The 24,701-nt window shown below is 41.3% G+C and overlaps 1 protein-coding gene across 1 annotated transcript; it reads left to right on the plus strand.

Annotated features, from left to right (window-relative positions):
• The first annotated feature begins 338 nt into the window (after nucleotides 1–338).
• Nucleotides 339–24,497, plus strand: Zkscan2 (zinc finger with KRAB and SCAN domains 2). Its single transcript, XM_004668336.2, has 7 exons — nucleotides 339–1,133; nucleotides 2,318–2,504; nucleotides 5,103–5,194; nucleotides 5,547–5,673; nucleotides 10,807–11,487; nucleotides 15,309–15,797; nucleotides 22,798–24,497. The coding sequence occupies exons 1-7, from the start codon at nucleotides 729–731 to the stop codon at nucleotides 23,715–23,717; spliced, it is 2,901 nt and encodes a 966-aa protein (XP_004668393.2). The 5' UTR covers nucleotides 339–728; the 3' UTR covers nucleotides 23,718–24,497.
• The last annotated feature ends 204 nt before the right edge of the window (nucleotides 24,498–24,701 follow it).

Consider the following 24,701-nt stretch of genomic DNA (forward strand, 5'->3'; position numbering starts at 1 on the left):
CGTGCAGCCCCTACCCCCAGCCCCTCGCCCGCGAGGCGGCCCCCGCGGCGCGCGGGCACGGGCGACGCATGCGCGGCCGCGGCTCCCAGCGCCCCCCGCGCTCTCGGCGGGCCGAGCTGACAGACGAGGCCCAGCGCCGGCTGGTCGCCGCCTCCCGCGAGGCCTGGCCGCGCCCCGCAAGCCCTCGGGGTTTTAGCCCTCGGGGTGAGGGTGGGGCCGCGGACCCACTCGGCGGCCTGTGCTCGACGTGCGGAGGTTTCCCACGGGCGCCGCCGTGAGCCCGGAGGAGCTTCGGCGTTGGTCTGGGACCCTGCCCGCCCCCCCGCCACTGGACACCTGCAGCGGCCCGGTGACCCGAGCGGGAACCTGGGGCTGGGCAGGACCTGCCCGTCCGGCTCCGCTCATTGTCGAGGCCTCGCCTGTGGGAGCTCGAGCTGGGGAGCTGACACACCCCCTCCTGCCCGGCAGCCCCGCGCCCCCTCCGCGGCTCTGCACTGACGCCTTCGTCTTGCGGACACGTCTCGTTCGGCAGAGGCCGGGCTTGGCGACCTTAGGGTCCACGTTCCCCCTTGCAGGAGCCTGGTCTAGGTTTGCTTAATCAGTCCCCTCGTTCCTGCCGACACTGCCGGGTTTGCCCCCCACTTTTCCCAGACCTCCAGGAACATTAACGGGGGGCTCTCGGAGGCTTCCTTCCGGTTGGAGCTAGACGAGTTCAGCCTGGTTGGATCATGGCTGCAGCCCTGGACCCTCGGGTCGACGTCCCCCTGGAAGTTGAGGAGTGCCTCCTCATGAAGGTGGAGAAGGACTCCCAGTGGGCGTCGGAGCCCGTGCACGGAGGACCCGACAGCACTGAGTGTGAGTCCTTCCGCAGGTGCTTCAGACAGTTCTGTTACGAGGACGTGACGGGGCCCCACGAAGCTTTCAGTAAACTCTGGGAGCTTTGCTGCCGGTGGCTGAAGCCAGAGACGCGTTCCAAGGAGCAGATCCTTGAGCTGTTGGTGATTGAACAGTTTCTCACCATTTTGCCAGAGAAGATACAGGTTTGGGCACAGAAGCAGTGTCCGGAAAGTGGAGAGGAAGCGGTGGCTCTGGTTGTCCATTTGGAGAAAGAGACCAGGAGACTGAGACAGCAGGTGAGAGAGGATTTTCCAAGGGTTTTTGTATTTGAGAATGATAGTGGGAAAGGCAGGTGGGCAGGGCTGCGTTGCAGGAAGAAGTGCTTATTGTGGAAAGATAAAAGAGTACTAATAAAAGATTTTTAAAGCTAATCCATGTCAAAGCAGATTTGAATTTCATATTAAGTACAAAAAAAAAGGTTGGAACTATTATTTTGCAAATGAAACTAATATTTTGACCCCACATATAGGTTTTAATCTTTACTATGTTGTTTCCAACAAAATTATATAAAGAACAATAGTTAATATTTCACAGGGTTTGTCTTAGGGAAAAAGCCATCAATTACCCCAGAATCCTCTCTAATTTTTTTTTCAAGGTAGGGTTTCACTATAGTATAGGCTGACCTGGAATTCACTTGGTATTCTCAGGGTGGCCTCGAACTCACGGGCAATCCTCCTACCTCTGCCTCCCGAGTGCTGGGATTAAAGGCGTGTGCCACCACACCCAGCTAAATCTTTTAAAGTTCCTGTCACTGTTTTGTTAGTGCCATGGTCCTTAGCACTCCAGTCCATTGTGCTGCCAGATCTTAATTTCTTAGTGGCGTTTGCATGCTGGTGTAGTTGTTTTACAATACCCTTTCACTGACCTCATGAAGTCCCACAGCATTTGCCAGGTGTGCAATTTGACTTTGCATAGGATTGTATTTTCTAAGTTTGTAGTTCCCTGGAGAATGTGTGTGTGTTCTGATGACTTGTCTGTGAACCTAGTAGATGTGAAGTCTGAATGTCTGTTCTATAAAAAGATATTCACTTCTGATATTACCCTCTCCACTAGCAATAAAGAACGCCCACCTGACCTGGTGTGGTGGCCCACACCTTTAATCCCAGCACTCGGGAGGCAGTGGTAGGAGGAAGGTGGAGAATTCAAGGACACCCTGAGCCTCCATAATGAATTCCAGGTCAGCCTGAGCTAGAGTGAGACCCTACCTAAAAAAAAAAAAAAAAAACCTTTCTGTTGTTGCCTTAGGACGAAACTGATGGACAGTACTGGTACTGTCCGCCCAGCACAGTCCATTGAGAACGGGATGAAATTTTCCTTCCTTCTCATACCATTTGTCCCTTAATATCTTTAGTGGGGAAATGTAGTCCTGAGTTGCACCTGTTTTCCTCCCACTTTCCATTATATTGACTTCATTTTGCAGATCAGCAGTCCTGTACACTCAGAGAAACAAACTCCACCTGGAACTGCATGGGAAGTTGCTGACTTTGAACCAGAGCACATGGAGACCCAATGCAGGGTCATTTCTCAGAAAGAAGTCAGAAGCCTCCACTCAGGACACCAGGAACAGCTGACCCAAAAAAGAGAACATCGGCCCTTCCCCAAGAATGGTAAAAAGGACTCAGTGTGCCCAATACAGAGACCATGTAGATTCACCTTGTATCCCTAATATCGTGGCTTGCTTAGTGTAGGGTCCTGTCAATACCCACTTGAAAATAAGTTATTTAGGGCTGGAGAGATAGCTTAGCAGTTAAGGTGCTTGCCTGAAAAGCCAAAAGTCCCCGGTTCGATTCCCCAGGTCCCATGTAAGCCAGATGCATAAGGAAGTGCATGCGTCTGGAGTTTGTTTGCATGGCAGGATGTTCTGGTGTGCCCATTCCTCCCTCCCCCCCCCATCTGCCTCTTCCTCTCTCAAATAAATAGATAAAAATATTTTTTAAAAAGAAAATAAATTATTTAGACAGAAAAACTGTATCCACTTCAAGATCTGGAAATGAGTGCAACCCAAGTGAAAGGGATCTTAAAGATGGAAAATAAGGAAACTTATCTTACCCACCTAGCCTTGAGTCTTGTTTGAAAATCTCCATTCTACATTCAGCTTGTGTCTTCACTCATGCTATGTATGTAGATGTTCTTGACTGGTTATAAACAACTTGAAAACGGTTTGGAAAGGGAAACAATACTTATATTCCAAAACTGATTCACAAGTTAAGGCATCTCAGAATTGCATGTGAAAGAGATGATAGCAGGACTTCCCTGAAAAGGGACACCAACATCTAGATATGGATGAAACAAGTCAAGTTCTTGGAATGAGTCTTCTGTTCTTCCCAGCCTAGCTTTCTCCTGTCTCCTGAAGTATGGTTGCAGCTCAAGTTGACAGGAGTGGAAGGAGTACTGGGCCTATAGTCAAGACTTCTGCTTCTGTCCTTAGAAACCTTCTTGCAGAAGCCCATACTTTCTGTCTGATCTTGGGCAAGTAATATGAAAACTGTTGAGATGTCAAGAGCTTACTCTGGAAGAGGCAGGCAGGTGGGTATGCAGAGACGGAATCCCTGAGGCTTGCTGCCTAGGGGGCTTAGCTCCAGGTTCAGTGAGACCCTGCTCCAAGAATAAGGTGGAGAACAAGTGAGGAAGACACACCCTATGTTGATGTCTGCACTCCACGTGCATACAAACACATAGGTAACATACATACCCCTACAGCACATGCATACACATGCCCATACACATGCAATCAATAAATAAATGTTAGTTTCCTTTCTCTATTAATGCCAGACTTATTTTTGTTATTTATTTTCATGCACATATGTGTATATAGTCACACCAGTGCTTCTTGCCGTTGCAAACAAACACCAGATGTACCAGTTTTTGTATCTGGCTTACATGGGTAGCTGGGAAACAGAACCTGGGCCAGCAGGCTTTGCAAGCAAGCACCTTTAACTGCTTAGCCAATTCTAAGCCCCCAGAATTATTTTTAAACCTCTCTGTGACTCACACAAGCTTTCACCAAGAAGTAAGATTCATGATGACCATACTCATTTTCATACCCTGCCCAAACAATAGAATGTGCTGCAAGTATTAGTGAATTTTGAATTGTCCAGAATATGTTCATTAAAATCAAAGTTCCTTTAATTACATGCATTATGATGGCTCCAGCTGATAAGCTTAATTTCACAAATACCTACTTACGGAGTTTCTAGACTTTGCCATCCAGCATGATAAAGTGTTCCAAAAGTAGAAGTTTTTTCTGTTGAAGTAATGACTGGGATGTCGAGGACAAAAATTTGAGAGTATACATATTATGTATATGAAAGATTCATTCTAGAGGCTGGAGAGATGGATTACCAGACCCCTGGTTCAAGGCTCGAATCCCTGATACCCACATAAGTCAGATGCACAAGGTGTCATATACATCTGGAGTTTGTTTGCAGTGGCTGGAAGCCCTGGTGTGCCCATTCTCATTCTCTCTCTCTCTCGCTCACTCTCAAATAAATAAAAATTTTTAAGAAGATTAATTCTAAGAAATATACATTATTTCAGTCATATGTTTTTCAGGAAATATAATACACTTCTATGGAAATGACTTCACTTGCTTCTGTAAAAGTACTAAAGCAAAAATAGTTACTCTTGACATGTTGGGAGAAATTGGACTAGCATTGCTGTATAAAAGGTGATCTCCCTTCTACGGTGGGAGGGTTACTGTTTGTCTACTGTGTCTGTTACTGTGTTTGTGTTTTCAGAGTTGCTGAGGACACTATTTATTCATAGGGCCTTGACTTATGATAGATCAGAACTTGGCAACTTAACACACCAAATCAGGATTTTTTTCATTTTACCTATAGAATGTGCCACTTTGTATATCAGGCTTTACACAGATACTGAGGAATTGAACCTGGGCTTTGCTAGTAAGCGCCTTGAACCCCTAAGTCATCTCTCCAGCTCACTACACATTTTTGTTTGTTTGTTTTATTTGTTTGTTTGTTTGTTTCAAGGTAGGGTCTCTCTAGCCCAGTCTGACCTGGAATTCATTATGTGGTCTCAGGGTGGCCTTGAACTCATGACGATCCTCCTACCTCTGCCTCCCAAGTGCTGGGATTAAAGGCATGAGCCACCACATCTGGCTTCCACTACACATTTCTTAAAAGGAAAAGAAACATGAATTAAAGGACCAAAGCCTGTAATACTTATTATTTCTTCTCTTTTAATAGCTAGCTCTTCTCTCTGGGTTCCAGTCCCTGCTGATGAGTGGAACATCACAGATCAGGAGGTGACAGCCGCACATCTTCCTGATGGCTCCCAGGTAATTGGAACAGTCCTCTGTGGCCATCCTTGCTAGTGCTTTTACTTCCCTCACATTTTTATACTCCTTCCAAGAGTTGTTTTGTTGTTGTTGTTGTTTTGTTTTGTTTTGTTTTGTTTTGTTTTAACTTTCTTTTCCAGAAAAGATTGGAGTCTTATCTACTAAATAATGGAACTCCTTGCTGGATCAGCTCTTACATTATCTCTTCCTAATACTGCTCAATGTGGCATGTGGTGCATACTTGTCTCCTTAACTTGATTCTTCCTTAGGGCCTTTTGCTGCTTCACCCAGGGTGGTTCACCCTTTGAAGACACATGCAGTTGTCTTGTCACTGGTGTTAGTGTTGTTACAGGAACCAGTGAAAGATGTCCACAGAATGAGAAGGTTTTCCTATAGAAAGACTGTGCATCAGATTCCTACTCAAGGAGACCCCTACCAAGAAATAAGGAAGGAGAGTGCTGGGAACATGGTCTCCCTGGGTAAGGATTCTTTTCCTTTACAAATAATAGACTCAAGGATTTCTTATATATTTGCTCCCACTGGTCAGAAGGTAATTGTTATTGCTTAAAGGCTCTCCATGGGCTGACTAATGTAGTTGCTTCTATGTTTTCTCTTACCTCACCCATCTGCTCTTGTTTTGTTTTCATTCTGTTTTCTTTTCTTTTTTTTATTTTGGTTTTTTGAAGTATGGTCTCACTCTAGCTCAGGCTAGACTTCACTGTCTCAGGCTGGCTTTGAACTCACAGTGATCTTCCTACCTCAGCTTTCCAAGTGCTGGTAGGATCAAAGGCATGAGCCACCACTCCTGACTTAAACATACATTTTTAATGTATTTATTTATTTATTTATAAGTAAGAAAGAGGCAGCAAATGGGTGCACCTGGGCCTGGACCCTAGAGTGAGACCCTATCTAGAAAAAAAAAAAGAAACTAAAAATTCATTTCCTTAATGGTAGTAGCTATGTTGCCATATTGAATGGCTTAGTTATCAAACATTCCCATTATCACAGAGAGTTCAGTGGACAATGCTAAATTAGCATGTAGAGATTATAAAATGAGCCATATCAGAAATAAATAAAGGGAAATCAACAATGGTCTACTGTTAAAAAGCAGTTAAAGCAGTTAAAAAGCAGTTAAAGCACACGCCTTTAATCCCAGCACTCAGGAGGCAGAGGTAGGAGGATCGCTGTGAGTCAAGGCCACCCTGAGACTCCATAGTGAATTCCAGGTCAGCCTGGGCTAGAGTGAGACCCTACCTCGAAAAACCAAAAAAAATCAGTTAAAGCACTTGAAAAAATGACCAATTTAAAATGTCACCAGTAAAAAAGCACTCTGAAAAATAGCAGGCATTCTAGCCATCTGCCCAGTTGTGTATACAATAAGTGTATCATTCTATTTCCTAAGATCACACAACATCCAGGCCTAGTAAAGTGTTGAATCAGTCCTTAGTAAAATCTGCCACCAGTGGAGAGGGACCATACCCTGAGGATTCAGATTCAGCCTAACTCCTTTGTGTGCAATGTTATATGGAAAGATCCAAGCCCAGAAACACCTGCCCCAATCTTTTATTGTAGATTGTAAACTAATGGCTTATTGCTGAGTCTATATTGATGCTTTGAACTACACAGTGTTTTCATTTATAATTAATTTATAAATCTGGATTTCTAATATGTCTTATAAAATCAGACTCCAGACACTGTAGGCAGTCCTTGACCATAGCTGAATAAAGGACTCAGCTACCATAGTTCTGCTCTAGTTACTCACTGTTTCACCTGTCTAGACCCTCTGGGTACTTGAGCTTGTCTTGGCCCCACACCTACTTCTCTCATGTAAAAAATAAAAGAGTGGGCTGGGGAAATGGCTTAGCGGTTAAGCATTTGCCTGTGAAGCCTAAGATCAAATCCCCAGGACCCACGTTAGCCAGATGCACAAGGGAGTACATGCATCTGGAGTTCATTTACGGTGGCTGGAGGCCCTAGCGTGCCCATTCTCTCTCTTTATCCGCCTCTTTGTCTGTCTGTCACTTTCAAATAAATAAAAATAAACAAAAACATTTTTAAAAATAAAGAGTAAGTTTCCATCCTTGGGGCTCTTTAGGATGGATTTGATTTGATGTTGCTTCTGTAGAATTCAGTAAATTTTCTATACATGTTATGTGGAAATTTAAATTTTATTGCATAACTATTAGACACCAGATACTATACAGAGGACTATACACTGAATTTTTCCAGCACCTCTTTAGATAGATGATGTTATTTCTCAGGATATAAAGAGGTTAGAAAACTTCCCCTGGTCAAAAAGTAAGGTAAGCATTGTGGCTAGAATTCAGATGTTGATCTCAACGTTGTAGATTAGCATACTCACAATTTGCTACATGTTCTTAAATTTTTTCTATTAATGTTACCAGAATGTTTTCAGAAGTTGGGGGGTTTGTTTTGGGCTTTGTTAATGAAATATTCATAAAAAATATATCTTGAGCCAGGCATGGTGGGATTCACCTTTAATCTCAGTACTTGGAAGGCAGAGGTAGGAGGATTGCTGAATTCAAGGCCAGCCAGAGACTGCAGAGTGAGATCCAGCTCACCCTTGGCTAGAGTGAGACCCTACCTCAAAAAAACTAAATAAAATTTACATATTCTTGTACCAGTGGTTTTAAAATGTGAAACCACCAGTTGTTTTTCCCCTACATGTGGTAGCAAGTAGATTTTAATCTCTGGAGGAAAAGGTCTTTGATATATCTCAGACCATGAAGTTAAGTTTCACATCATTCCTGCCCTACCCTTAACCTCCTTTTAAGCAGAACATCTTCTCTTTATTTCTTTGATATGTCTTTGTGGGTCCCCTAAGTTTTTGTTTGAAAATTAGTTTCCAATGCCAAAATTTTTTCCAGCCTTACTGAAGTATACTTGACAAGATTTGATATAATTAAGATGTGAAATCTGATGGTTTTATATATATATTGTACTATATTGCCACAATTGAGTTAATACATTCCTCATCTCACATAGGAAGGGGGGCACATTACATATATGCTTAAGCAAGTTCCAAGTGTATAATACAATATTAAAACTACATTCATCCTGTTATATGTTAGATCCCTAGAACATATTCTGCTTATAACTGGAACTTGTACCTTTGACCAACGTATCTCCATCTTCCCCACCCCAAAGCCTCTGGCAATCATTGTTATATGCTCTTTATAAGTTAAAACATTTTAAATTCTATGTATAACTCAATCATATGATGTTTTGTTTTCTGCTGTCTGGTTTATCTCACTGGCATAATGCCCTCTGCTTTCATCCAGGGTATCTCAAGCAGCAGTATTTATTTTTCTATAGCTGAATAATATTCTGTGTTTCCCTATTTCACATTTTCTTTATTCAGCTATGGATATATACTTGATTTGCTTCCATATCTTAGATATTGTGAATAATGCTACCATGAACATGAGAGTGCTAACACCTTAAGATACTGACTTAGTTTCCTTCAGAAAGCATATATATTGGACCATTTTAGTTTTCCATAAGTGGTGTGCAGGGAGGGTTCCCTTTTCTCCACATCTTCACCGGCACAATTATCTTTATATTCTTTTTTTTTTTAATACTTTACAGAGAACGAGAGAGAGAAAGAGGCAGATAGGAAGAGAATGGGCACAACCAGGCTTTAACTGCTGTAAATGAACTCCAGATACACGTGCCACCAGCTTACATGGGTCCTGAGGAATTGAACCTGGGTACTTCTAATTTGCAGGCAAGCTCCTTAACTGCTTAGCCATCTCTCCAGTCTATTTTTATTTTCTCAATGCTAACTGTTCCAACAGATATGAGGTGATTTCTCGTTGTGGTTTTGATTGGCTTTCCCAACTGATTGGTGATGTTGAGTACATATTCATGAACTAGTTGGCCATTTGCACACCTTGTCAAATCAGATTTTTTTGCTGTTAACTTGTATGATTCCTTGTTTGTTTTAAAGATTTTGACCTCTTATCAAATATATATGGTTTGCTAGTATTTTCTCTTATACTAAAGAATGTGTCTTCACTTGATTATTTTCTTTGTTGTAAAGCAGCTTTTATTGGGCTAGAGAGATGGCTTAGCGCTTTTTAAGGTGCTTGCCTGTGAAGCCTAAAGGTCAAGGCTCAGTTCTCCAGGTCCCATGTAAGCCAAATGCAGAAGGTGGCATGTGCATCATTTACAGTGGCTAGAGGCCCTGGTGCACCCATTGTCTCCCTCTCTCTAATAAATAAATAAAAATAATTTTTTAATTTTAAAAAAGAAGCTTTAATTGCCTGTACTTTGGGTGTTAAACATCCAAAAAACATTTCCAGACCACTGTCAGGTGACTTGCCATATGCTTCTCTCTAGGGATTTTACAGTTTCAGGTCTCTGATACATTTTATGTTATTTTTGTGGCTATTATAGGATAACAGTCCAATTTTACTCTTTTGCAAGCAGATACTCAGTTTTCTCAACTCTTGTCAAAGATTGTTTGAGGGATGGAGATGGCTTAGCAGTTAAAGGTGCTACTTTGCAATATCTGACAGTCTGGGTTAGATTCCCCAGTATCCACATAAAGCTTGATGCACAAAGTGTTACACATGTCTGGAGTTCATTTGTAGTGGCAGGATGCCCTGGCATGGCAATTCTCTCTCTCTCTACCCCTGTCTCTCTCCCTCCTTCCCTTCTTCCCTCCCTCTCTTCTCTTTCCTTTCCTTTGTCCCTCTCCATTTCTCTCTCAAATTAATAATTTTTAAAAAGATTATTTGCTTGTATATGGATGGATTTGTTTCTGAACTATGTATTCAGTTTCACTTTCTCTGTTTTTATGTCAGTGATATACTGTGACTAATATAGCTTGAAATATAATCGATAAAATGTTTTGCTTCTTTGGAAGCCCCAGTTGTATATGTATGTGTATGTATGTTGAAGTAGACAAGGAAGGATATTGAAGCAGATAAACATTTAATAAGAAACAAATTCTAAACCAGGTGTCGTGGCTCAGACCTGCATTCCCAGCACTTGCAAGCTGAGGCAGGAAGATTGCTACAAGTTATCAGCCAACTGAGGCTATGTAGTGAAACTCTGTCTCATGAAATAAATTCATGGTAAAAGAATAAGAAGAAAAATACTGAGCACTAAGGGCTAGGAATGTAGCTCAGTTGGTAAAGTACTTGCCTAGCATGCATGAGTCCCTGGGTTGGGTTCCCAACACCACATAAATTGAACACAGTGGAGTATGCTTGTAATCCCAGCAATCAGGAGGTAAAGGCAGGATGTTCAAAGCCAACTTCAACTACATATACTGAATCTTATGCAATGTAACTACTGAAGGGAGTCAAAGGTAAATATATATATAATTTCTTACCTTTAAGGGGATTCCTGAAAGACCTAGCTAAAAAGAAGTAATACAAGCATGAGAGAAATGTCAGCATTAGTAAATGTTTGTGTCAAAGAAGTCATGTAAGTTAATAACTGCCATGCATTGTTGTGGCTGAGGAAAACAAGTAAATGAGTTGATGTAAACAAGTGACTCAGGAGAGCATGTTTCTGCAGGAGTCTAAGGCATGCAGTGATGTCCTCTGTGCCCACCATGAAACATATTTCTCTTACTGTAGGAGACACGGTATCCACATCTAACAAGACAGCCCAGTTGGAGCCAAGAAAGGAGCCATGGACTGTAGGTCTCTGTTCTTCCAATAAGAGAAATATCCTCCGAAACAGCTATGTCACAGAGAAGTCAGTGCCTGCTATTCAGATCCCTGCAAGACATGCAGGGAAAGCATGGCGAGAGCAACAGTGGGGCTTAGAAGATGAAAAAATAGCAGGTGTGCACTGGAGCTATGAGGAAACTAAAACGTTTCTTGCAATTCTCAAGGAGTCTCGCTTTTATGAAACACTTCAGGCTTGTCCCCGAAATAGCCAGGTATATGGTGCTGTGGCTGAATGGTTGCGAGAATGTGGCTTCCTCCGAACCCCTGAGCAATGCCGGACCAAGTTCAAAAGTCTCCAGAAAAGTTACCGAAAAGTGAGAAATGGACATGCATTAGAACCCTGTGCCTTCTTTGAGGACATGGATGCCTTGTTGAACCCTGCAGCCCATGCTTCATCCACTGATAAGCCAAAGGCCATGATCTCTCTCCCCAGACTAAAGAGAATTTGTATCAGTGCTAAGGAACAGGTCACTTTGGTGGAGGAGGGAGAAGATGCCGAAGAATCTGATGGTGATGAAATGGGCATTGAGTTTATCCCCAAGTCTGATATCCGTGGTGCCCCTGTCTTGTTTCAGAACCTGAGTGGTAAGAATTATGCTCTCCTCCTACCCCAGTATAAAAACAGTAGTATGGTCTTGTGGGAACAGGAACAGATTTGAAAAAATGTGGGGAGACCTGCCACACTCCTGGCTCTTTCTACTGTGATGTGATTCCATAGCTGAAAGGGCATTCAAATATCTGTTGCTGTCCTCAGTGCAGTCTCAGTAACCACTCTGAGGAAACTGGAGGACTGTTTTTTGGGGTTGTTTTTTTTTTTTGTTTGTTTTGTTTTTTGGTATTTTTTTTGTTGTTTGTTTTTTGGTTTAGAACAAAGACTGGATTTTGAATATTTGGGACCTTGTGGAAAGAAGGTAAATGGAGCTGAAAGGTACTAAGGGTCTAGAATTATTTGGAAAAGGGTATAAATGAGCCCATTGTATTAGATGTAATAATTGCAAGATTGCATTATTAGACCATCCAGGAAAGCAATAAAATAATATGTTACTAACAAGGTAAATGAACAAAAAAAAAGAAATATAAGTTTTTGCATAGTATAAAAGGAGAGATAGCAATACAAAATTGATGAATCAAGTAGAAAAGTAACAGTAAGAGCCAGGTGTGATAGCATACCTATAATCTCTGCACTTGGCAAACATATAAGTATCAAGAGTTTGAGGCTGGCCCAGGATACATAGCAAGTTCTAAACTAGTCTGGGCTATATAACAAGACCCCATCTTTTAAAAAGCCAGAAAGATGGGCTGGAGAGATGGCTTAGTGGTTAAGTGCTTGCCTGTGAAGCCTTAGGACCCTGGTTCGAGGCTTGATACCCCAAGACCCACATAAACCAGATGCACATGGTGGCACATGCATCTGGAGTTCGTTTGCAGTTGCTGGAGGCCCTGGCATGCCCATTCTCTCTCTCTCTCTCTCTCTCTCTCTCTCTCTCTCTCTCTCTCTCTCTCTCCCTCCCCCCCCTCCCTCCCTCCCTCCCTCCCTCCCTCCCTCCCTCTCTCTCTCTCTCTGTTGCTCTCAAATAAATTAATTAAAATTAAATTAAAAAAATAAAATAATACAATAAATGAAAAAGCCAGAAAAAAAAGCCAGGCATGCACGCCTTTAATCCCAACACTGGGGAGGCAGAGGTAGGAGGATCACTGTGATTACGAGGTCAGCCTGTGCTAGAGTTAGACCCTACCTTGAGAAACCAAAAAAAAAAATTAAAAGTCAGGTGTAATGATTCAACTCATCCCTTAAAACAGCAGTTGGAAGACTGAGGTAGAATTTCAGTGAATTCAAGGCTATTCTGGGCTACATAATAAGTTCTAGGTCTGCCTGCACTAGAGTAAGAAAAAAAAAAATGGATGTGGTGGCACATCCCTTAAATCCCAGCACTTGGGAGGTAGAGAGGTAGGAGGGTCACTGAGTTTGAGGCTGACCTGGAACTACAAAATGAGTTCCAAGTCAGCCTGGGCTAGAGTGAAACCCTACCTTCAAAAAATAATGGCTGTGCTGGCACATGCCTTTAATCCCAGCACTTGGGAGGCAGAGGTAGGAGGATTGCTGAGAGTCTGAGGCCACTCTGAGACTATATAGTGAGTTCCAGTTCAGCCTGGACTAGTGTGAGACCCTGCCTCAAAAAAAAAAAAAAAAGAATGGGGTGGGAATTATGGTTCATTTCTATACTTATGGATATTGTCAATAAAAAGTTTTTTAAAAAAATAACAGTAAAATGATAGTGATAAATCCAAATGTACCATTAATTATAAACTTACAGAACTAAAGATTGACACACACTAACCCAACTTCATGTTGCTTATAGAAGATACAACGTGGGCTGGAGAGATGGCTTAGCGGTTAAGCACTTGCCTGTGAAGCCTAAGGACCCTGGTTCGAGGCTCGGTTCCCCAGGTCCCACGTTAGCCAGATGCACAAGGGGGTGCACATGTCTGGAGTTCATTTGCAGAGGCTGGAAGCCCTAGCGCACCCATTTTCTCTCTCTCCCTCTATCTGTTTTTCTCTCTGTGTCTGTCGCTCTCAAATAAATAAATAAAAATTTAAAAAAAGAGAAGATACAACGTAAATATAAGAACTCAGAAATATTAACGTTAAAAGGAGGTTGGGCTTGGTGGTGTGTATTCCTATAATCCTAGCATTCAGGACCTGAGAAAGGAGGATCATGACTTTGAAACAGTCTTTTGGATGCACAGGAAGATCTTGTCTTAAAAAACAAAAGGAGGGGGCTAGAGAGATGGCTTAGTGGTTAAGGCACTTGCCTGAGAAGCTCAAGGACCCATACTCAACTTTCCAAGTCCCATTAAGTCAGACACACAAAGTAACACAAACATGTAAGATCATACTTGCGCACAAGGTGGCGCACATGTCTGGAGTTTGATTGCAGTGGCTGGAGGCCCTGGTCCACCAATCTGCATACGTGCACATGCATGCTTGTATACACCCTGTCATAAGAAAAGTTAGTCTGGGATGGAGAGATGGCTTAGTGGTTAAGGTGCTTGCCTGCGAAGCCTGAGGTCTTATGTTCGACTCTCCAGGTCCCATGTAAGCCAGACGCACAGTGGTGCAAGTGCACAATGTTGCACACGTGTACAAGGCAGCACACACATCTGGAATTCAGTTGCAGTGGCTGGAGGCCCTGGCACACGCCAATTCTCTTTCATTAAAAAAAAAAAAAGCTAGTCCGTTGGGCTAGTGTGTGTGTGTGTGTGTGTGTGTGTGTGTGTGTGTGTGTTTGTGTGTGTGTGTGTGTGTGTGTATGTGTATGATACACCATGCAATGGAGACACCCAGAACTAAATAGCCATTTAATAACTATATGACAGTAGATACATGATTAAATGTACTGGGCTTCCATTTTCTTATCTGCAGTAGATGACAGAGAATACCTCAAAGGTTTTTACTCATGTTCAATGGAATATATAGATGAAAATACTATTAAAAAAAAGTTAAATTATGGTACTGTCTCACATCACTGGCATTTGTAATGCCTTTCCTACTCTATTTTATTGAAGAAGATAAATTCCTTGATAGAATGGAAAAATAAATGGGGCTAGTAAAGCTGAGAGTATATTCATGATGACATTTGTTTAAAATAAACAGATTTGCTGAAAGAGTGGGAGGAGGCAAAATACAAGTATTCACCAATCTGAAAGTCTTAAACCCAAGTGTAAGTTTCTTGGAGTGATGTCAAATGTAATACAACCAGTGTAGACTGAGCACAGGAATAACTTTTATCAAAACAAAAAAACAAACTATACTGCACTGTCCTGAAAAGTAGTGTTCTGGCCAGTGTCACACTGATCACACCATCTCTTAAACTAGGGGGTCATAGGTTTCAAGGATTCAGTATTATTGGACATGATTCTGATGCTCAGGGAAGATTTAGAAATTATAAGAAATTTACTTGGGGGAGTATTCCTTTGAGTGTTCTACTTCATTGTTTTTAACAACCTGAAAAAGATACTTCTAGATAGCTAAATCCTTTGGTTTGTCTCCATAGGAATGGCAGATTTGGAACACTACATCTTATTCTTCCAAGTAAACTTTGAAATCAGTTCATTAATTTCAGTGTAATAATCCTATTGAGGGTTTGAGTAGATTCATTTGGAAGTATACATCTACACAATTGATTCTTTCTACCCAGAAACATTGGCTCGATTTTCTACTTCTTGTCACAGAGTTTTAAAGTACAGGTTTTCTGCTTGAAAAGCTTATTCCTGGGTATATCATATTTCCTACTGCTATTATAATAGGAGTTTTTTTTATCACATTTTGTAATATACATACATAATATAGAGAGAGGCTCCAGACTACTTTACTTATATCTTTGAACTTTATCCTGCAATGGCAGGTGTACACTGGGGCTATGAAGAAACCAAGACATTTCTTGATATCCTTCGTGAGACTCGGTTTTATGAAGCACTTCAAGCCTGTCATCGAAAGAGCAAGTTGTATGGGGCTGTGGCTGAACAGCTTAGAAAGTGCGGCTTCCTCCGGACACCAGAACAGTGCCGAACCAAGTTCAAAAGCCTTCAGAAGAGTTACCGCAAAGTAAAGAATGGTCATGTGCTGGAGTCCTGTGCTTTCTATAAGGAGATGGATGCCTTAGTTAACTCTCGGCCATCTGTCCCTACCAATGCCCCAAAAGAAATCCCATCACCTTCAAGGCAAGAAAGAGGGCATATTGAGATTGAGCCACAGAAAACTATAATCTGGGAACTTGATGAGTCTTCACGGGAGGCAGTAATAGAGGATTCTGGCAGTGAGAGAATAAGTGACGAGGAAACTATAGATGAGCCACAATTCCAGGGACCAACAGCTCTACTTCAAAGCCAAACTGGTAAGGATCACCAGGGTTTGGGTTCTAAATGAGAAGTGTGACTTACTGAAGGCAGCAGCTCTAGCATGTGACTCATACATATTTATTCACTCAGCAGGTATGTGCCATTTGCTATTGGAGGAATAGGGAAATAGCACTGGGTAAAACAGGCCCTGTTTTCATGGTACTTCCATTCCAAGGGGGAACTTAGCCTTAGTTTTTGTCTCTATGGGTGAGACAGTGTTTTGTATCTTGCAGTCATACTGTAGAAAAGAATTTGAAATTACACATGAGAAAAAAAAATGACAGAGATATCAATCTCAAATCAGAAACATGGCTATCTATGGTGTGCTTGTATCTTACCATAAACTAAGACTTAAAATGTTAGACTAAAACCCCACACCTATCCTTTAGAGATTCTCCTAAAGCCTTCTCTCCCATCTTTTTAATCCAGGCTTATGACATGGTTTGCCAAGTAGACCATCACATCTGTCTGCCCCTCTTTAATTGCCATAGCCATTTTCCTAGTTCAGTCTTTCTTGCCTATACTACTCTAAAGTATCAAAACTAGATTTCTTCATTCACATTTTAAATTTTTATTGCTAATTTCTATAGAGAGAATATACCATGATCTAATCTCTCAAAACTCCCTCTCTCAAACTGAATCCCTTTTTCATTCCAACTAATCTCTCTCCTACTTTGATGTCATCTTGTGTAGGTAGTGTCAGACACTGTGTATGGAAGATAGTATTGTAAGCACTCCTCCCCTTCCTTTGGCTCTCTCTTTCTGCCACTTCTACTGCTATGGTCCCTGAGCCTTGGAGAGTGTGATAGAGATGTCTCAGTGCTGAACACTCACTGTCACTTCTCAGCACTTTGATGAGTTTTGAGTCACCCCAGTACTGGATCATGAGCACCTGAAAAGAGAAGCTTCTCTAAACAAAAGTGAAATTGTATTAATATATAGGCATAAATGTAAGTGTTTAGAGGGAAGTTGGTACACATAATATATGAATTTAGCCAGACAACAGTCATTACTCCCCTAAGGCTTAGTACCTCCCAGCAATAGACTTTTGACTAAGTTTTCAGTACCAGGGGCCTCCAGTCCAATCAGAGATCAGTGCTTTCCCCCTAAACAGACCATTGCACCACCAGTTCATACATTTGGCCTGGGTGACCAGAAGCATCCACACTTTTTTTTTTTTTTTGAGAAAAAGTCCCACTATGTAATTCAGGCTTGCCTGGAACTTATGGTCCCCCTGCCTCCACCTGAGTGCTGGCTGGGATTAAATGCATTCAGTAGTCTACCCAGCTCCTCCTAATCCATGATTGATGCTGTGTAGCTATCATTAATCTGAGCTTGTGTTGTTCTTCAAGCTCTACATGCTGTTATTTTCTTTCTCTATGCTTAATTGGAGCAAAACTACTTGCTATACCTTTCATGCTCCTTACACTGCCTAACAACTAAACCATGGCTCATGATCTCTCCACCTTGAACATCATGGGCTCTACATATCTGTATGTCCACATTCCCTCAACTCCCATACTTCATCTCACGGCACCAAACACTTTGTCCAAGAACCAACCTTTCAATAAAGGGTGAGCTCTTGCAGGACATTAGTTCTGTCTTTTTGTAGCCACAGGATATATCAGAATATGATATGAGGTGGTCCATATTGATTTCTTAAAACCAATTTCTCTGGTTTGCCTGAAGTGATTATGGAACTGAGGCCCCCATAAGAGGAATTAGTGTCCAGGTACAATGGAGAAGGAAGTTCACACCTATGTTTGGTAGTATTTATATGGGAAATTAGAAAGATTAAGTTCTATATAACTTTGATTTTGATACCATGGAAACAAAGTCTCTGCATCTTATCCTTAAAATGACCACCAGATCTATCATCAAATTATCAGATTCTATCTGAATCAACTTACTAGGTTATGATATCTTCCAAATCTAAGAACAATATTAAGTCCAGTAAAAAAAAAAAAAAAAGCCTCAAAAGGATTGCTAAATGAGGAACTGGGGATATGACTTAGTTGGCAAAATATTTTATCACACAGGCATGAAGACCTGAGATCAGATCACAGACACCCAAAGCCAAGTGTGACAGTACCCACTTATAATCCAAGCACTCCAAAGGCAAAAACAGGAATGGCTAGCTAGTCTCGTAAAAACCAGTGAGCTCCAGGTTCAATGAGAGACCCTGTCTCAAAAATTAAGGTGGAAGCCAGGCATGGTGGTGCATGCCTTTAATCCCAGCACTCGGGAGGCAGAGGTAGGAGGATTGCCGAGAGTTCAAGGCCACCCTGAGTTTATAGAGTGAATTCCAGGTCAGCCTGAGCTAGGGTGAGACCCTACCACGAAAACCAAAAAAATAAAAAAATCAGGTGGAGAGATGGCTTAGCAGTTAAAGTACTTGCCTGCAAAACCTAAGGACTCAGGTTTGATTCTCTAGTACCCACACAGAGCCAGATGTACAAAGACGGCTAGAGGCCCTGCATACCTATTCTCTCTGTCTGTTTGTCTCTCTCTCTGTTTGCAAATAAGTAAATAAAATACTTTTTAAAAAACCACAAGGTGGAGCCAGGCATGGTTGGTGCATGCTTTAATCCCAGCACTCAGGAGACAGAGGTAGGAGGATTTCTGTGAGTTCAAGGCCACTCTGATACTACCTAACGTGTTTCAGGTCAGCATGGACTAGAGTAAGACCCTACCTCAAAAAAACAAACTAATAATTATCACTACTATTAGTGATGTGGAGAGTTATTGAGTCATTGTCAAGCTCTGACCGTCACATGCACCTACACACATCTGAACATGCAAACACACACATGCAACAAAAGAACTACTAGAACTGAGGAGATGGCTCAGCAGTTAAAGGTTCTTGCTTGCAAAGCCTACCAGCCAGGGCTCAGTTGCCCAGCACACACGTAAAGCTAGATGCACAAAGTAGTGCATGATTTTTGGAGTTTTTTTTCAGCAGCAAGAGGCTCAGGCATGCCCATACTCACTTTCTCTCTTTCACAAATTAGTAAACATTTTTTAAACGGCTAGAGAGAGAGAGCTCACTGGTTAAGGCACTTGCCTGCAAAACCTAACAACATGAGGTCATTTTCCCAGTACTCACATAAAGTTAGATGCACAAAGTAGCGCATGCATGTGAAATTCACTTGTTTTCCATCTTTGTCTCTTTTTCTGTAAATAAATAAGTAAATAAATAAAAATTTCTAAAAATAAATATTAAATATAAAAATTGCATCACTAGGGCTTTGTACTTAAGTTGATGCATTAACTGATGGCTGCCTTTCTCTCCTCACCCATGCCACAGTTAGATTAGCCCTAAATTATTGGTCACTGTTAAAAGTAAATAAGGGGCTGGAGAAATGGTTCAGTGGTTAAGGAAATTCCCTGCAAAGGCCTCTTGTCCTACAAATGAATTCCAGATGTATGCACCACTTTTCATGTCTGACTTTACCTGGATGTTAGGGAAGCAAACCCAGTCCACAGGCTTTGCAAACACATGTCATTAACCACTGAGAAATCCCCCAGCCCAAACTTAACATCTTCTGGAATTTTTTTATTTTATTGTTTTATTTTTAATTTTTATGTATTTATTTGAAATAGAGAAAGGCAGAGAGAGAGATTGGGCATGCCAGGGCCTCCAGCCACTGCAAATGAACTCTAGATGAATGCACATCTGGCTTACATGGGCCCTGAAGAATCAAACCTGGGTCCTTAGGCTTTGGAAGCAAGTACCTTAATGCTAGGCCTTTTCTCCAGCCCTTCTAGAAATTTTATTAGCAATGTACAGTGATAGGGTATGAACCCATTTCTCCTTTATATCCCTCTGTTTGTGGTGAAAGGTATGGTTTCTATCCCCCCCCTCCCAAATAATTCTGTTCACTTTTATTTCCTTGTGTACTTGGTTATAGTCATGGGGAAAAGGTGTTCATGGAGTCACACTAAACAACTATATGAATTCACTTTATACCTGAGGAGGTCTGGTGTGTAAGCAGCCTCTCCCCATCTACCTAGCAGCTGTCTTCCTCAGCACCCCAGTTACAGTCCCAGTGCTATCAGACTATAGATGGTAGCTGGTTTAACTTTACCTTCATCAGTACCCCAATTATGGCCCAAGTGCAACCAGACTATGTATAGATGGTAGCTGGTTTGTCTATTTTTTCTAATTTTTTAATTTATTTTAGTTTTTTATTTGCAAGTGGAGAGACAAAGAGGATGGGCACTCCAGGGCCTCTAGCCACTGCAAACAAGCTCCATATGCATGTGCCACTTTGTTCATCTTGCTGGTAGTGGGGGATTGAAACCAAATCATTAGGCTTTGCATGCAAGTTCCTTAACTACTAAGCCATCTCTCATAAAGCCCCATCTATTTATTTAATTTTATTTATTTGTAAGCAGAGACAGAATAGTTTATCTTCATGAAAATCCCAATTATAGGGCTGGAGAGATGGCTTAGCAGTTAAGCACTTGCCTGTGAAGCCTAAAGACCCTGGTTCAAGGCTCAATTCCCTGGAACCCATGTTAGCCAGATGCACAAGGGGTCACATGCATCTGGAGTTCATTTGCAGTGGCTGGAGGCCCTGACATGCCCATTTTCTCTCTTTCTCTACCTGCTTCTTTCTCTCTCTGTCGCTCTGAAATAAATAAAATTTAAATTTATAAAAACAATTATAGGCCAGCCTGGGACTACAGAAAGAGTTCTAGGTCACCTGGGCTAGAGTAAGGACCTACCTCAAAAAAAAAAAACAAATTATGTGCATATATATATATATATATATATATATATATATATATATATATATATATGTATATATATATATATATATATATATATATATATATATATATATATATATATATATATATCTCTCCACAGTGCTGCCAAACTGTAGATGGTAGCTAGTCTTTGCCAATTGTCTAATGTCATGATTCCTGTTTGCCCAAAGATTGCTTGTATGTAACCCCTGTGTATAACCAAACTTTATTTGGCAGTTTAATTGCAGCACAATAATGGTTGGCATAATACCTTGAAATTGAAATGGGGACATGCCAAACTGGGAATCACTTTGTCTTAGCAATTAATGGGATATTTATTACTAAACTAAGTCACTATGAAGCAAGGTTCCAGTTATACAGTGTTAATTTGATCATTGTCTTTTCAGCACTTAGTCTTTTCACCTAGTTTCCTTCAGTAGCACATAGGTGGAAGGAGAAAGTGCATTCATCTTCACTCTTTCTCATTCCTTCCTTTCATGAAGGCAAGGTATTTGGTTTGCTCCCATTCTTACTTGTGCAGTACCTGGTTTATTAAGTCCAAATCCTTTTGTTGATGAGCTATTTTGAGCTATAGTACTTTCCTTTTAATAATGTAATTGCTCTTGAAACAGACTCTGTAGTCTGCAGGACACATGTAGAGTACAACTGTAAAACAAGAGCATAGGGCTGGAGGTATGGTTCAGCAGTTAAAAGCACTTAATTGTAGAACCTGATGGCCCAGGTTTGATTCCTCAGCACCCACATAAAGCCATATTCATTCATTCATTCATTCTCCACTTGCAAATAAATAATAAATTAAAATTAAAAAAATAAACTGGAACAGAGGCACTTCCTCCCCTGACTTGCCAGAAACCATGATAATCAAATCACCACAGAAAGTGCATCATTGCTACAGCTCAGATTTTTGTTCCTTTTTCTTTGAATCCCAGTTTTACTCAGTAGTAACATTGTAAAACGCTTCCATAATGAACATAAGGTATCCCAACATAACCATATGGAGTGTGGCCAGTTTATTCTTCATAGGACTTTTTATATGCTGCTTAAGTTTTTATATGAAGTTGCATTATCATAGGCTTGGCTTCTTGTGATGAATTTTTTCATATGCATTCTGTACATACTATTGTTAAGTGAACTGCTATTGTAAGATGGATTTTAACTGACATATAAGGGTTTCTTTCAAAAGGCACTACCTTAGAGACATTCTAGTATTTGCTTCTATTGTTTAGACATTGTAAATAATGTACAGATGGAAACAAATCTTGTTGCTGATTTGTCCTTTTCTTTCCCTGCACTTTGTTACATCTGGGATACAGTGCAATTCATCTGATTAATACGCATTTTAAAATGCCATGACCACTAAGTACTTTGTTTACAAACAGATGAAATTAGTTAATAAGTCATCAAGATAAGACAAAACCAGGGCTATGTCATGCCAGAGCTTTTGTCCCTTCACCATGTCATGTTTTCAGTCCAGAAAATTCCATGGAAAAATTCTATCCAAAATGACTTTGTAGTTAATGTGGAGTGTTGATAAGAGAATAAAGAGGCAAAAAGCTGGGTGTAGTGGCTCACACCTTTAATCCCAGCACTCTGGAGGCAAACGTAATAGGATCACCATGAGTTCGAGGCCACCCTGATAATACAGAGTGAATTCCAGGTCAGCCTGGGCTAGAGTGCGACCCTACCTCAAAAAACCAAAAAAATAAAAAGAAAAAGAAAGAATAAAGAGAAGATGGGTCTATCTTTGGAAACAGTAAACGTTAAGTTTGTACTCACAGTCTGTGGGACAACCAGAAGAGCACAGCTACTACAGCGTCTTAAAAGAATCAGCACTCTTGGCCAGGAATTCATTGACTTTAGAAATTCTGTGAGGAACTAGAATTTTGTCACTAGAGTTTACTCTACTGATGTATAGTGTACTATGTTGTGGTAAATGTGAAATAAAGAAAATAGAATAAGTTAGAATTTCAGGCAGATAAGCCAAACTATTTCTATGTTAATTAGAATATGAATGGAGAATGATGGGGGCTTGGATTACAGTTCAATTCAAAAAAAATTAATTATGAAGGCGTACCCTGAACTCTGTCATTAGCCTTTTTACGGCTAAAAAAATGGATATAGCATAAAGATCAATCAAGTCACAGGTGTATGACCCACATCTTATAGATCAGGTTAATTTGTTTATGCTAATGAAATTTTTATTGTCTGTTTCTTTTCCAGATTTTGAAATTGAAAGTAATATCAAGGAGAACCCAATGCAGGTAATATATAAGGACAGAGAACCCCACAGGGCAGTAATAGAAAAGTCAACAAGATCTGTTTCCTTGAATACTGACTCTCGTAAATACTGCAAAAGGGAATGTATCTCAGGAAGGCGTTGGGAAAACCTTCAAGGAACTAGACAAGGAAAGCTTGTGCCTCAGTCTAAAGATCTGGGGAAAGCTGTGGTGCATCAGAGGCCTTTCCTGGGAAAGAGACCATATGGACTGCTCAAGTACAGAGAAGGCATCGGAAGGGATGCCCATCTTATGTACCGGGTAACCCACCAGAAAGAGAACCCATGTAAGTGTAGCATCTGTGGGAAGTGCTTTGGTAGGAGCAGAAGCCTAATCAGACACCAAAGAATCCACACTGGAGAAAAGCCTTTCAAATGTCTTGACTGTGGGAAAAGCTTTAATGACTCCTCAAATTTTGGAGCTCACCAGAGAGTCCACACTGGAGAGAAGCCGTACAGATGTGGGGAGTGTGGGAAATGCTTCAGTCAGAGCTCCAGTCTCATTATCCACCAGAGAACCCACACTGGTGAGAAGCCCTATCAGTGTGGAGAGTGTGGGAAAAGCTTCACTAACAGTTCTCACTACAGTGCCCACCGCAGAGTCCACACTGGAGAAAACCTCTACAAGTGTGGGGACTGTGAAAAGAGCTTCAATAACTGTACAAGATTTCGAGAACACCAGCGAATCCACACTGGAGAAAAACCCTACACATGTGCCCAGTGTGGCAAACGTTTCAGTAAGAGCTCTGTCCTCACAAAACACCGAGAAGTTCATGTGAGAGAAAGGCGACTGTCACACCCTTTCATGTACCCCCCAGAGAACCTGCTAAAAGAGAAGAGTGATGAGTTCAGGAGAGCTCTTTGACAACAAGTTATTCTCTTACCACAGGCCCCTCTAGTCATCTTACTCTAGTCTCACTCTGGGAAGCAGTCTTTGTAAAGTTCCCAACACCAGCTCGGGAACATAAATAAGCTAGACTTTCACCCTGTTCTTGCCTCTGCCTCTAACATGATCTCTCTATCCCTCTCCTATGTGTCTTGACTTTTAATACAGTAGAAATGTTAGATTTTTTTCAGTTCAGAATAAAAATCTCTCCTGCTTTTGGATTGCTGAGTTCAACATTCAAAATTCTTCCATGTGGATTGTGTTAGTGTTCTTTTCAAGGAGATACCCTCCTACATGAGATCCTGGAAGCAACTTAATAATGGATTTTCACAACTGGGCAGAATTTTCAGGAGTGTGGTCAGAACTATGTCAAATCCGTCAAGATATTCTCAAAAGGAGAATGAAGATTTTATAACTTCTTTAAGAAGTCTCAGAAGTTTATCCAAACTGCTAGGGCAGAACCCCGTGTGTTGTCTCTGAAGTCACTGTGCTGATGCCTGGTCCTCCACTGAGAAAAGCTGTTCACCATCACCCTCCTGTACCCAAAGACTTCACTCCCAGTGGCTGCTGTGTCTCCAATTGCAAATAATTCCATCTCCTACTTTTCCTCACAAGTCCTGTGCTTACCTCTTCATTGTTTTGGGTGCTCTTTGCTGATGCTGACACCTCTGAACTCTCTTATCCCACTCAGGTGGGAAGTATGCATGCTCCTGCTGTCTTATTAAAATAAGATTTCAGATGAAGTTTACTTCTACTCCATCACTTTTCTGGCATTTATCTAGAATAAGACTGGTAGGATGACATATTTCATACCTTCAATTTCACATTTCAGCCTAATATGACAATTTTTATAAAAATTTAAGGGAAAGCCAGGTGTGGTGGCACACACCTTTAATCCCAGCACTCGGGATATTGAGGTAGGAGGGTTGCCATGAGTTTGAGATCAGCCTGGGCTAAAGGAGA

Source organism: Jaculus jaculus, chromosome 12 (assembly GCF_020740685.1).
Source record: "Jaculus jaculus isolate mJacJac1 chromosome 12, mJacJac1.mat.Y.cur, whole genome shotgun sequence".
In the NCBI taxonomy this organism is placed as follows: Eukaryota; Metazoa; Chordata; class Mammalia; order Rodentia; family Dipodidae; genus Jaculus; species Jaculus jaculus.